The sequence below is a fragment of the Hypanus sabinus genome, chromosome 9, assembly GCF_030144855.1.
Source record: "Hypanus sabinus isolate sHypSab1 chromosome 9, sHypSab1.hap1, whole genome shotgun sequence".
NCBI lineage: Eukaryota > Metazoa > Chordata > Chondrichthyes > Myliobatiformes > Dasyatidae > Hypanus > Hypanus sabinus.
Window position 1 is genome coordinate 2,741,941 of NC_082714.1, and position 14,071 is coordinate 2,756,011.

Sequence of the window (14,071 nt, forward strand, 5' to 3'; positions counted from 1 at the left end):
ACGGAGGAAGTACACACCCCTCCTGATCACTATGGAAACCAGGCCTAGGCTTCCGATGCGAACTGGAGCTCCGGACCCGGGATCTGACGGTCATCGCGTGGGGCGAGGGGTTTGACCGATCCCGGCGGCCGTCGTCATGTCGTTTCGAGACCTCAGAAGTAAGAGATCGGGAGAGGCTACAGGCTTGCCCAGCCGCGGACACTGAATTACGTCGGGGACTGGGGCCTGCGTTTACTGTATCTGGCGATACCGTCACTCGGGTCAGGCATCGCCCGTGGCGAGAGGCTCCTGTCTCCCACCCGGGGGATGGGCTGAGTGTTTTCAGCGTTATCTGCATCTATTTTACTTTTCCAGCACCCTTATTTCCCGTAAGAAACCAGCTTGGTTTAAGTTGTGAGGAGGGTGGGCAGGGGTAAAGGGCTACTTCAAGTGGCCTGATGACCAGGGTTGCCTGGAGGTTAAACTGCAAACGAATTCATCCGCATTCCTGAGAGGCTCGGGAGTGAGAACAATAGATTGTGAATTATAAAATACAGATCCCTCTGCGCCCGGGTTCACCAGCAGAGCTGGCAGTCTGGAGCAAGCAGGGAGGCTCTACAGAAAGGCGGGGGGAATAGGCGAGAAGTGGCAGATGTCGGGAGTGTATGGCCATGCACTTTGGTAGAAGGAATAAAAGCATAGACTATTTTCTAAATGAGGAGACAATTCAAAAATCAGATGTGCGAAGGGACCTGGGAGACCTCGGGCAGGATTCCCGAAGGTTAATTTGCGGGCTGAGTCTGTGGTAAGAATCTGAATCGGGTTTAGTATCACCGGCATATATCGTGACATTTGTTAACGGCAGCAGTACAATGCAATCTATGATAAATATATAGGAAAAAAATCAATTACTATATATATTACTGTAATGATTAAATTAAATAAGTAGTGCAAAAAACAGAAATTAAAAGAATAGGGAGGCAGTTAGTATTCGTGGGTTCAATGTCCATTTAAACATCGGATGGCAGAAGGGAAGAAGCTGTTCCTGAATCGTGTGCCTTCAGGCTTCTGTACTCCTTCCTGACGTAAGGAACGAAAGTACAATGTTAGCATTCTTTTAGAAAGGATTGAAGTAAAAAAGCAAGGCTATGATGTGGAGGCTTTATAAGGTGTTGGTCAAACTTCACTTGCAGTATTATGTGCATATTCGGGGCCCTTATCTGAGAAAGCATGTGCTGGCACTGGAGAGAGTTCTAGAGGAGTTTCATAAGATTTATCCCAGAAATGTAAGGGTTAACATGTGAGGAGTGTTTGATGTCTCTGGGGCTGTACCTGCTGGAGTTTGGAAGAATGAGGGGGAAGCTCATTGAAACCTATCGAATATTGAAAGGACTAGATACAGTGGATGTGAAGAGGATGTTTCCTATAGTGGGGGAGTCTAGGACCTGAGGGTGGTTAGTCTCTGGAATTCTTTGCCACAGACGGCTGTGGAGTCCAAGCCATTGCATATATTTATCACAGAGGTTGATTGGTTGTTGTCATAGATTATGAGGGAGAAGGCAGGAGAACAGAGTTGAGAGGAATAATCTGTAGCTATGATGGAATGGTGGAGAAGACTTGATAGATCGAATGCCCTAATTCTGCTCTTATGGACCAATTACTTCTGATGCAGACAGAAAATGCAGTGTTTGATATTCATAGAGGAATTCAAGACAACAAACTCTTTGGCCTAACTCATCCATACCACCCAGAGATGTCCATTTCAGCAAGTCCCATTTGCCCATCTTTGGCTCATTCCTCTAAACCTTTCCTAGCTATTTAACCAAATGTCATTTCACCATTGTAATTGTCCCTGCTTTTAACACTTCCTCTGGTAGCCCATGCACACACCCACCAATGTCGGTGTGGGAAAACTTGCCCCTCTAATCTCCTTTAAATCAATAGTCTCAGAATCCAGCACTTGTGACTGTCTTCCTTATTTATGCTCCTCATAGTTTTCTAAACCTTGGGCTCATGCTACATTGAATAGTACAGCACAGTGGCAGGCCATTCAGCCCATCGTGCCTGTGTTGACCACAATGCTGAACTAATTAAACTAATGATTCCTGAGTAACCAAATGATTTCACATGGTCCATATCAATGTACTTATCTAAGATCCTCAAGCACATCTGTCTGTCTCCAGCACCACTCCTGGCAGCTCATCCCAGGCACCCACCACTGTATATACTCAGAGGGCTCTTTAAACTACTACAAGAGCAATCTAACCCTTCCCTCCCAAACACCCCTCCATTTCTCCTTTTACAAGGAGAGATTGGTCAGACTGGGATAATTTTTCTTGAAGAAAAGTGTACATTGAAGATGGGGGGGGGGGGGGAATGTTGGGGAACCGTGTTCCTTTGAGTGATTCTGTTTTCACCCACGTCCCAAGGACCTGCAGTTTGTTCCACTTTCAAATGAACTCAAGAAACAGTTGGGGTAGGTGGCCAAATTGGATTGAAATGAAGATTGTTCAGTGTACCACTCAAAAGGCAGTCTTGCATTTTGACATCTTGCTCAGGGCGATGAGTCTTGCTCAGGGTGTCTGACACTCCGAGGGAGGAGTTGTAAAGTTTAATGGCCACAGGCAGGAATGACTTCATATGACACTCAGTGTTGCATCTCGGTGGAATGAGTCTCTGGCTGAATGTACTCCTGTGCCTAACCAGTACATTATGGAGTGGATGGGAGACGTTGCCCAAGATGGCGTGCAACTTGGACGGCATCCTCTTTTCAGACACCACCGTCAGAGAGTCCAGTTCCACCCCCACAACATTACTGGCCTTACGAATGAGTTTGTTGATTCTGTTGGTGTCTGCTACCCTCAGCCTGCTGCCCAGCACACAACAGCAAACATGATAGCACTGAACCAGGTTATTTAATGTGAGAACAAGTTCAGACAGGAATCAATGAGAATCAGAGTCAGGTTTGTTATCACTGACATATGTTATAAAATCTGTTGTTTTGCAGCAGCAGTACATTGCAGAACATAAATTACACTGAGTTACAATGACAAATATATAAGTAGTTAAAAAATTGCGGTAGTGGGGATGAATCTGTTGCTAAAACGATGAGTGTATGCCTTCAGGCTCTGATACCTCCTCCTTGATGGTTTTGGTGTGTCCTCGCACAAAAGAGCAAACCATACTGTACTGACTACTATGTGGCTTTTTTTCCAAGCTGGGCACTGATCTTCTGTTATGGAAGCACTTGTTATCTGTTATCATTTGTTCCCTTCAGACTTTACTGAAATGATGAGGGCTCTGGGATATCCTCGACTCATCTCCATGGAAAACTTCCGCACTCCAAACTTTCCTTTGGTAGCAGAAATTCTCATCTGGCTGGTTAAAAGGTTAGTAATTTCCCAGGTGTGTGGAATTGTAAACCACAATCAAACAGCACTACAGTGTAGAAACAGGCTCATCTAGTTCATGCCAAACTTATTCTGCCTTGTCCCATCAACCTACACCCAGATCATAGCTTTACATACCTCTCCCATTCATGTACCTGCCTAAATTTCTCTTAAATGTTGCAACTGAACCCACATCCACCACTTCCACTGGCAGCTCGTTCCTCACTCTCACCACCCTCTGAGTGAAGAAGCTCCCCCTCAGGTTCCCTTTAACCCTTAACCCATGACCTCTACTTCTAGTCTCACTCAATCTCAGTGGAAAAAATCTGCTTGCATTAACACTATCGATATCTCTCATAATTTTCTATATCTCTACCAAATCTCCTTAGTCTTCTGCACTCCGAGGAATAAAGTCCTAACCTATTCAGCTTTCCCTATAACTCAGGATCTCAAGTCCCAGCAATGTCCTTGTAAATTTCTCTGTACTCTTTCAATCTTATTGCTATCTTTCCTGTAGGTGACCAAGACTGCACACAATATTCCAGATTAAGTTAGGCTGAGTTTTAACTAAAAATCAAAAGAAGCAGAATAGGCCACAGCTCCTCATATTCTGACTATGAGGAAGAGAACGCCAAGCATTTATTTTCATTTTTAGAATCTTTTTATTGGTACATAATCTTCTACAGCTATAAAATGATACAAAACTTCAACAAATTAATATGTAAACAATTAATAAAGCTGAAGAAAAAAAGCTGATCGTAATATATAAAAATGGAAAAAATAATGTTATATATAAGGAAAAGAAGGAAAAAAAGAACCCCATCTAACTAAGAAAAAAAACCCACTGACTACAAAAAAAGGGGAAAAAAACCCATTAGGAATCAACCCCCGGAGCAATATGTGTTACCATCATCTATATATATATATAAAGAAAAAGAATCATCAGTCGCCAATTCATATTTATATCGAATAAAATTGGAAGGAAACCATATAAAATAATTCAAATCAAATGATAATATTTGGCAAAAGAGCCCCATCTTCTTTCAAAGTCAAATCGGGGATCAAAAGTTCTACTTCTAATTTTTTCCAAACTGAGACATACATTACTTGAGAAAACCAATTAATGTAGGGGCAGAGGTAACTTTACATTTTAATAAAATAGCCCTTCTTGTCAATATTGTAACAAAAGAGGGAGGGTGAGCAGCTGGATGTCGTGGTCCATGTAGGGACCAATGACATGGGTAGGAAGAGTGAGGAGATCCTGAAAGGTGAGTTTAGGGAGCTAGGTGCCAAGTTAAAGGACAGGACCTCCAGGATAGCAATCTCAGGATTGCTACCAGTGCCACGTGCCGGTGGGTTTAGAAATAGTAAGATAGTGCAGAACAACACATGGCTGAAGACATGGGGCAGGAGGGAGGGCTTCAGATTTATAGATAATTGGGCAGTTTTCCAGGGAAGGTGGGACCTGTTCCGGCGGGACAGTTTACATCTGAACTGGAGGGGGCAAATATTCTTGCAGGTAGGTTTGCTAGAGAGGCTCCAGTGGATTTAAATGAGATATGAGGGGAGAGGGGAACCAGACTGTAGGAACAGATGTATCAAAAATCTACCATTAATATCGGCTATAATACCCTCCTGATTAAAAGGGATATTGGAATCAATAAAAATAGAGACACTTTTAATTTTACTCTGAGAGTTTGCATGAAACTGAGGATCCTTCCAAAATTTAAAAAATCGATTTTATCACATAACCTGATATGTGTCTCTTGAGCAAAGATTATATCAGGTTGGAATCGGTTAATAATTTTAAATTTTTTCTTACGCGTAATAGGATGATTCCAACCGTGGACATTCCAACTTAAAACATTTAACTGTTTAGATATCATCATAAGACTTTGTATCTAAAAAGAGTAGTTAGACGCATGTCAGGATAAGGTAGTCAGAAATGGAGGAGGTGAACAACAATAATAATCATTTGGGTATGCTCTGGGATTCCATAATGGGGATAAAAAAAGGAATAAAAACCCCATCCAAACTATAAGGCCTGGAAATAAGTCGATATCGATCAATGCAAGCCCCAAGAAAAGAATAGAAAGCGAATACAAACTCTGCCTACCTAAATAAAAAAAATGAAAAAATTAATCTCTGTCTCCCTCTAACGAACATAAAACTCATTACAGTCAACATATATCTCAATGTAATTAAATTGGAAGGAAAGTTTTTTAAAACAAAACGACCTTCGATTTTGAAAGTAACCTTCATAATGTTAGATAAATGAAGAAAGACACATCCAAAACAATTCTTGAAATATTTGCACAAAAGAAAAACAATCGCCATCTTTAAATTATCCAATCTATCTTTAAAACGTAAGGAAATCCAAATAATTACTTAAAAGATCTTTACAAAAGCGTACGGAACAAAAAAAAAATTAGTTTATTTAAATGCTGCAGAGAAGAAATTCTAGATGGTTCAAAATTATCTACAGTTCTCCCATTATATCTTCTGAGGTTAAAACCATCCAAACCAGTCTTTTTCAGAGATAAAAATACATTTTAAGGTAAAGACTTTCTGTAACCATCAAATCTTCCAATCTGATCACTCTTTACGCCGCGAGACAATCAAACTGTTGTAAATTATTCAAACTTCAGGCTTCAGTCTCGTCATCAGATTCGTCAGGTAAAGAGTTAATAAAACACAATGCTTTGGCTGGGTCATCAAAAATACGAGCCCCAGACTTTTTCATAAAAAGCCTTAATTTAGCTGGATATTGGAGCAATGGAAAGAGCTTTTTTTGATATGCTAATTTCATGGCCGATGCAAATCCAGCACGCTTCTTAACAATTTCGAATGGAAAATCTTCAAAAAAGCAATCTCCGAACCTTGAAATTGAAACAACCTTTGTTTTTCGCAAGCTTAATAATGCAGTCTTTGTCTCTGAAATGGAGAAAATGCACAACAATATGTCTGCTTTTACCTTGATCCCAGAGTTTTAAAGCACCGATTCTGTGAGCTATTTCAATATCTGGAGGTTGCGAACAAACCTCCGGAAATAAAGACTGAAACATTTTTGCAAAATAATCCAGTGTGTCGGCTGATTCTGATTTCTCTTTTAATCCAACAATTCAAATATTATTCTGACGTGACCGAGCTTCCAGATTGACGATCCGTTGTTCAGCCTTCTTCAAATGAGAAGAAAGGTCAGCCGCATTTCAACTAACTTCTTTAAGATCAAGGCTCAGAGAGTTAATTTTTTTCTTAAAATTTATCTTTTAGTTGAGTTATTTCAGTGCTGATACTGCTGATTTGAGAATCTAATCTCTTCACCCAGGGGGGTTCCTCTGAGAACTCATCAGCTTTTTTAGACTGTCTGTTGCCTGGGTCTGGGTTCCGTTTGGTGCTTCTTAGAGTAGCCATAATTATAACTGTTGCTCTACAGATCCGACTGAGTAAAGTTGAAATTTCAAAGTTTAAGTCAGAAAAGGGAGAGATTAAAGGCGGACAGAAAGAAACTGTGTCTTACATGTCCGTGAGTGGAGGGCAGAGTCGCCAAACATTTATGACTAGTTGGTGAAGAACGTTCTCCTTACCTCAGACCAAAAATACTGAGCCTCATCATGAGATTGAACTCCTGTCCTTAATTCAACAGCCTAAAGGAATCATTTCTTGCCATCTACAATGTTATTTCCTCTGGGACTATTCATGTCATTAGAAGGCTACCTCTAACCCATCAACACTTCCATGAGTCCAGGCCACACTTCCTACAGGACAACTCCCTCACAATTCAACAACTTGCTCTGAATCTCCTTCAGGTTCACAGTCAACACAGTACTTAACACAACATCTTCCTTACATTTATTAATAATAATAATAATAATAGCTTATTTGTAGAGTTCCTTTCATACAGACAATGTTGTTCAAAGTGCTTTACAATGGATTAAAGTGCAAACATGAAAATAAAAGATGATAAGATGTCAGTTAAAAGCAAGGTTAAATAAATAGGTTTTGAGATAATGTTTAAAAGTATCAACTGAGACTGCATCACTTATAGTTTTAGGTATTGAATTCCACACTTTAGCAGTGTAGCTCAAAAAAGCTGACCTGTCAATTCTCTTTTGAAGAAAATTGTTTAAATGTACGAGACTGGCAGAAGAAGATCTGAGAGCTTGAGCAGAATTATAAAACAAACGATTCTGTGATGTACTCTGGTCCCAGACCATTGAGAAATTTAAAAACAAGTAGGAGAATTTTAAAATCAATTCTAAAAAAACACAGGAAGCCAGTGCAAAGTAGCTAGTATGAAGTAATTTGCTCCCTCATCCTGGTTTGTACTGTTACGAACCCCGTGACTGGGTTACTCACCAGCAAAGATAGAGACGTCCATTGAAGTCTGATGATACTATTTTTAACAGTATTTATTAGTAAAAATACACGAAAATAATATCAATGCAAATATACAGATAATATATGTCGTCAATACTAAACCTAAAAGTGCGGGTATAATAATAATAAGAAATAAGCTCTGTCGTTGTCTAGGGGATAATGTATTGTCCGATGGAAATATAAAGTTCACTGCAGTTCCACAAGCTGCCGTCTTTTGGTTGTCACTGTGTTGCACTTTGTTGGAGAGAGAGAGAGATAATGGGAACATTTACCGCTATGGGTTTGTCCAACCTTCCTTTATGATTTCGAACTGTCAGGTGTCTCGTTGTCGTGGCCCTTCAATTGTGACCTCTCCTTTCGCTAAACCGTTCTTCCATGGTGAGCCCGCCACCCAGGCAAGGGAGGACGCACAGGAGCCAACCACCGGCTTTCGCTATAAAACGCTGTCACAGGATCTCTAGCACTTCTCCTGGTGCGTCTATAGGGGTGTTTCCCCAGACCCCTCTTTTATCCTTACTCACGGGGTCTCAGATGTCAGTCAGGTTGGGATGATGCAATCCCTCAATCAGACCACTCTGGTCATCCCCTGAGGGTTTCAATGAATAGTACAGTACTCAATACACAATTCCTTCTCCAAGAGACAATGGCAGTTATCAGTGGTTCCATTCCTCTGACATCAGGACACATTCCAAACCTTGTGTATTCTGGATGTCTCTCTCTCATTTCCTGGGTCTCAGACCCGAATTAATAGCGATCTTGTGATTCTCAAAAATGAGGGGGCGACTTTGTACCCTTCGGCCCCTCAGAGTTGCTTCACCTTCGTTACAGTACATAAGCCTTGTACAATCTAGCAAAACTACTCACTTTGTACTCTAACCACCCGACATCCTTGCCAGTGTCCTGTTTGCCAACTTCCAAGGAATTCAGTAATATTTTTCATATTTAGTTTAGCTCAATCATTAAACTAAATTTTGAAAGTAATTGGTAGACTCAAGGCTATGGGGAGAAGGCAGGAGAGTGCAGTTGAGAGTGTAATGGATCAGTCATGATAAAATGGCAGAGCAGACTTGATGGGTCAAATTGTTTAATTTCGTTCCTATGTCTTATGACTCTTAAGCCCATTGAGTGTATTTAGTTCCTTTTTGTTGGGATTTTTGCTGGTTCATCTTTCTGTATGGGCCATCGGAAATTATCTGGTAAATTATCTTATTTTGTGGGCCCACCCAACAGCAGCAAGTAAAAGGGTTTGAGTTGCTTTTAGCTGAAAAATTTTTACTGTTATAGACAATAGACAGTAGGTGCAGGGGTAGGCCATTCGGCCCTTCTAGCCTGCACCACCATTCAATGTCATCATGGCTGATCGTACACAATCAGTACCCCGTTCCTGCCCTCTCCCCATATCCCTTGACCCTGCTATCTATAAGAGCTCTATCTAACTCTCTCTTGAATTCATCCAGAGACTTGGCCTCCACTGCCTTCTGGGGCAGAGCATTCCACATATCCACCACTCTCTGGGTGAAAAAGTTTTTCCGCATCTCTGTTCTAAATGGCCTACCCCTTATTCTTAAACTGTGACCTCTGGTTCTGGACTGACCCATCAGCGGGAACATGCTTCCTGCCTCCAGCGTGTCCAATCCCTTAATAACCTTATATGTTTCAATCAGATCCGCTCTCATCCTTCTAAATTCCAGTGTATACAAGCCCAGTCGCTCCAATCTTTCAACATATGACAGTCCTGCCATTCTGGGAATTAACCTTGTGAACCTATGCTGCACTCCCTCAATAGCAAGAATGTCCTTCCTCAAATTTGAAGACAAAAACTGCACACAATACTCCAGGGGGTCTCACCAGTGCTCTATACAGCTGCAGAAGGACCTTTTTACTCCTATACTCAATTCCTCTTGTTATAAAGACCAACATGCCATTAGCTTTCTTCACTGCCTGCTGTACCTGCATGCTTGCTGTCATTGACTGATGTACAAGAACACCTAGATCTCGTTGTACTTCCTCTTTTCCTAACTTGACTCCATTTAGATAGTAATCTGCCTTCCTGTTCCTGCCACCGAAGTGGATAACCTCACATTTATCCACATTAAACTGCATCTGCCATACATTTGCCCACTCAGCTAGCCTGTCCAAGTCACCCTGCATTCTCATAACATCCTCCTGACATTTCACATTGCTACCCAGCTTTGTGTCATCGGCAAATTTGCTAATGTTACTTTTAATCCCTTCATCTAAATCATTAATGTATATTGTAAACAGCTACGGTCCCAGCACCAAACCTTGCGGTACCCCACTGGTCACAGCCTGCCATTCCGAAAGAGACCCGTTAATCGCTACTTTTTGTTTCCTGTCAGCCAGCCAATTTTCAATCCGTGTCAGTACTCTGCCCCCAATACCATGTGCCCTAATTTTGCCCACTAATCTCCTATGTGGGACTTTATCAAAAGCTTCCTGGAAGTCCAGGTACATTACATCCACTGGCTCTCCCTTGTCCATTTTCATAGTTACATCCTCAAAAAACTCCAGAAGATTAGTCAAGCATGATTTTCCCTTCATAAATCCATGCTGACTCGGACTGATCCTTCTACTGCTATCTAAATGTGTCGTAATTTCCTCTTTTATAATTGACTCCAGCATCTTTCCCACCACTTAGCCACCCTCCAATCAGCAGGAACTGTTCCTGAATCTATAGAACATTGGAAAATGATTACCAATGCGTCCACGATTTCTGGAGCCATCTCTTTAAGTACCCTGGGATGCAGACCATCAGGTCCCGGGGACTTAACAGCCTTCAGACTCAACAGTCTATCCAACACCGTTTCTTGCCTAATATAAATTTCTTTCAGTTATCCTTTACCCTAGTTCCTTTGACCACTATTACATCTGGGAGATTGTTTGTGTCTTCCCTGGTGAAAACAGATCCAAAGTACCTGTTCAACTCGTCTGCCATTTCCTTGTTCCCCATAATAAATTCACCCGTTTCTGTCTTCAATGGCCCAATTTTGGTCTTAACTATTATTTTGCTATTCACATACCTAAAGAAGCTTTTACTATCCTCCTTTATATTCTTGGCTAATTTATCTTCGTGCCTCATTTTTTCTTGGCGTATTGCCTTTTTTGTTATCTTCTGTTGCTCTTTAAAAGCTTCCCAGTCCTCCGGTTTCCCGCTCATCTTTGCTATGTTATACTTCTTCTCTTTTATTTTTATACTGCCCTTTACTTCCCTCGTCAGCCACAGCCGCCCCTTACTCCCCTTAGGATCTTTCTTCCTCTTTGGAATGAACCGATCCTGCACCTTCTGCATTATTCCCAGAAATACCTGCCATTGTTGTTCCACTGTCTTCCCTGCTAGGGTATTGTTCCATTGAACTTTGGCCAGCTCCTCCTTCATAGCTCCATAGTTCCCTTTGTTCAACTATAATACTGACACATCCGATTTTCCCTTCTCCTTCTCAAATTGTAGGTTAAAACATATCATATTACGGTCATTACCTCCTAATGGTTCCTTTACCTCGAGGTCTCTGATCAAATCCGGTTCATTGCACAACACTAAATCTAGAATTGCCTTCTCCCTGGTAGGCTCCAGTACAAGCTGTTCTAAGAATCCATCTCGGAGGCACTCCACAAACTCCCTTTCTTGGGGTCCAGTACCATTCTGATTCTCCCAGTCTACCTGCATGTTGAAATCCCCCATGACAACTGTATCATTACCTTTGCGACATGCCAATTTTAACTCTTCATTCAACTTACACCCTACATCCAGACTGCTGTTTGGACCCTGTAGATAACTCCCATTAGGGTCTTTCTACCCTTAGAATTTCTCAGTTCTATCCATACTGACTCTATATCCCCTGTTTCTATGTCCCCCCTCGCAAGGGACTGAATTTCATTCCTCACCAACAGAGCCACCCCACCCCCCTCTACCAGTCAGTCTGTCCTTTAGATAAGATGTATATCCTTGAATATTAATTTCCCAGGCCCTGTCCGCTTGAAGCCATGCCTCTGCTATTCCCACAACATCGTACTTGCCAATTTCCAACTGAGCCTCAAGCTCATCTACTTTATTCCTTATACTTAGTGCATTCATATATAATACTTTTAATTTGTTACTCCCCTCTCCTTTCATATCAATTCCTATTTCACTTGGCCATACTGTGTGATCTCTTCTTGAGCTTTCTACTCTGTTGATTCTGTTGTCCTTTTTAACTTTTCTTATTTTCACTTTCCCTTTAACTCCATCCTTATATTTCCAGTTCATTCCCTCCCCTCCACTACTTAGTTTAAACACATTCATGTTGCAGTGGCAAACCTGTCTGCCAGAATGCTGGTCCCCCGCCTATTAAGGTGCAACCTGTCCCTTTTGTACAATTCATCCCTACCCCAAAACAGATCCCTGTAGTCCAAGAATGTAAATCCTTGCTTCCTGCACCAGTTCCTCAGCCACACATTCAGATCCATTATCTCCCTGTTCCTGCCCTCTCCAGCACGAGGAACTGGAAGCAAACCAGAGATAATCACCCTGGAAATCCTGCTTTTCAGCCTTCTTCTGAATTCTGTGAAGCCCCGCTGCAGAATGTCCTTCCTCTTCTTCCCGATGTCATTTGTGCCGACATGCAGTACCACTTCCGGCTGTTCACCTTCACCCTTGAGGATTCCCTGCAATCGGTCCATGATGTCCTGGATCCTAGCACCAGGATTGGTGTTGACTGAGTGAGGTTATTTGGCTTGGTAATTACTAAGGGGTGGCCTAAGCACTAAAACCCAATAGAAGATCAGCATCCCAGGAGAGGAGGGTGATTTAAATACTTATTTAGTTATTGAGGTCTTAAGAAAAGGCAGAACAGATAATTCTGAAAACTGCTTTATAGAGGTTTGAGAACACAGAATAGGATTTAGGCAGTTTAAATGGTTCAGTATGGAATAGATGGGCTGAAAAGCCTATTTCTGTAATGTAGTACAGGCCATTTGGCCCACATTGTTATGACAGCCTTTTGACCTGTTTTAAGATAAGTTGGAGGCCATGTTGCTTGTTTGAAGAGCTCAGGTTTTGGTGAGTATTTAACGATTGGCTTTATTTGTCACATGTACATCAAAGCAGACAGTGAAATGCCTCATTTGCGTCAATGACTGAGGATGTACTGCGGGGCAGCCTGCAAGTGTCACCATGCTTCCAGTACTAATATAGCATCCCACAACTCACTAACCCTAACCCATACTGTATGCCTTTTGAATGTGGGAGGAAACCAGAGCACCCAGAGGAAACCCTTGTAGTCATGGGGAGGTAGTACAAACTCCTTACAGACAGTGGCAGAATTGAACTCAGGTTACTGGTGCTGTAAAGTGTTACTTTTAATAGCTACGCTACTGTGCCTCTGCTAGACGTCCTGAGTATCCTGGATGTGGGAGGTTATGGTGGGTTGTAGTTAGTAATTAATGATGTATGGGCTTTGCTACCAGGTATGAACCTCAGACAGATATCCCAACAGATGTGGATACAGAGCAAGATCGGGTTTTCTTCATCAAAGCTGTAGCTCAGTTCATGGTGAGTAAACAGCTCTCAGAGTGGGATTGAAGATATTTGTACTACAGAGCGGTGCAACGCCCTGCCAATGTGTGAAATGGATCAGCTTGTGCTTGTGTTTACTCCAAAACAGGCTACTAAAGCTCACATTAAACTCAACACGAAGAAACTGTACCAGGCTGATGGTTATGCAGTGAAGGAGCTGTTAAAGGTTACCACCGTTCTCTACAATGCCATGAAAACAAAGCGAATGGACAGAGATGATGACACTGAAGAAGAGAGTTCCAAGTTCAAATTTGATTTGGGGTCAAAGGTGAGCTCTTTCGACCATGGCTTCTGCCCCCTTTTCCAGACAGACATACCTTACTGATCCCGAGGGAAACTGGGTTTCATTACAGTTGCACCAACCAAGAATAGTGTAGAAATATAGCAATATAAAAACCACAAATAATTAAATAATAATAAGTAAATTATTCCAAGTGGAAATAAGTCCAGGACCAGCCTATTGGCTCAGGCTGTCTGACACTCCAAGGGAGGAGTTGTAAAGTTTAATGACCACAGGCAGGAATGACTTCCTATGTTGCTCAGTGTTGCAACTCGGTGGAATGAGTCTCTGGCTGAATGTACTCCTGTGCCTAACCAGTACATTATGGAGTGGATGGGAGACGTTGTCCAAGATGGCGTGCAACTTGGACAGCATCCTCTTTTCAGACACCACTGTCAGAGAGTCCAGTTCCACCCCTACAACATCACTGGCCTTATGAATGAGTTTGTTGATTCCGTTGGTGTCTGCTAC

General features: G+C 41.9%; 1 protein-coding gene across 2 annotated transcripts in view; it reads left to right on the plus strand.

Moving 5' to 3' along the window:
• cluap1 (clusterin associated protein 1) overlaps positions 1-14,071 on the plus strand; it is a 56,484-nt gene continuing 42,413 nt past the window's right edge. Inside the window, exons 1-4 of one of the 2 annotated variants that reach the window (XM_059978858.1) lie at positions 1-158; positions 3,257-3,368; positions 13,212-13,296; positions 13,409-13,588. In XM_059978858.1, coding sequence (XP_059834841.1) covers positions 137-158; positions 3,257-3,368; positions 13,212-13,296; positions 13,409-13,588 — 399 coding nt within the window. In that variant the 5' untranslated portion in view covers positions 1-136. Of the gene's footprint in view, positions 159-3,256; positions 3,369-6,531; positions 6,566-13,211; positions 13,297-13,408; positions 13,589-14,071 lie in introns of those variants that run through there. The other variant, XM_059978860.1, reaches the window with a different exon arrangement.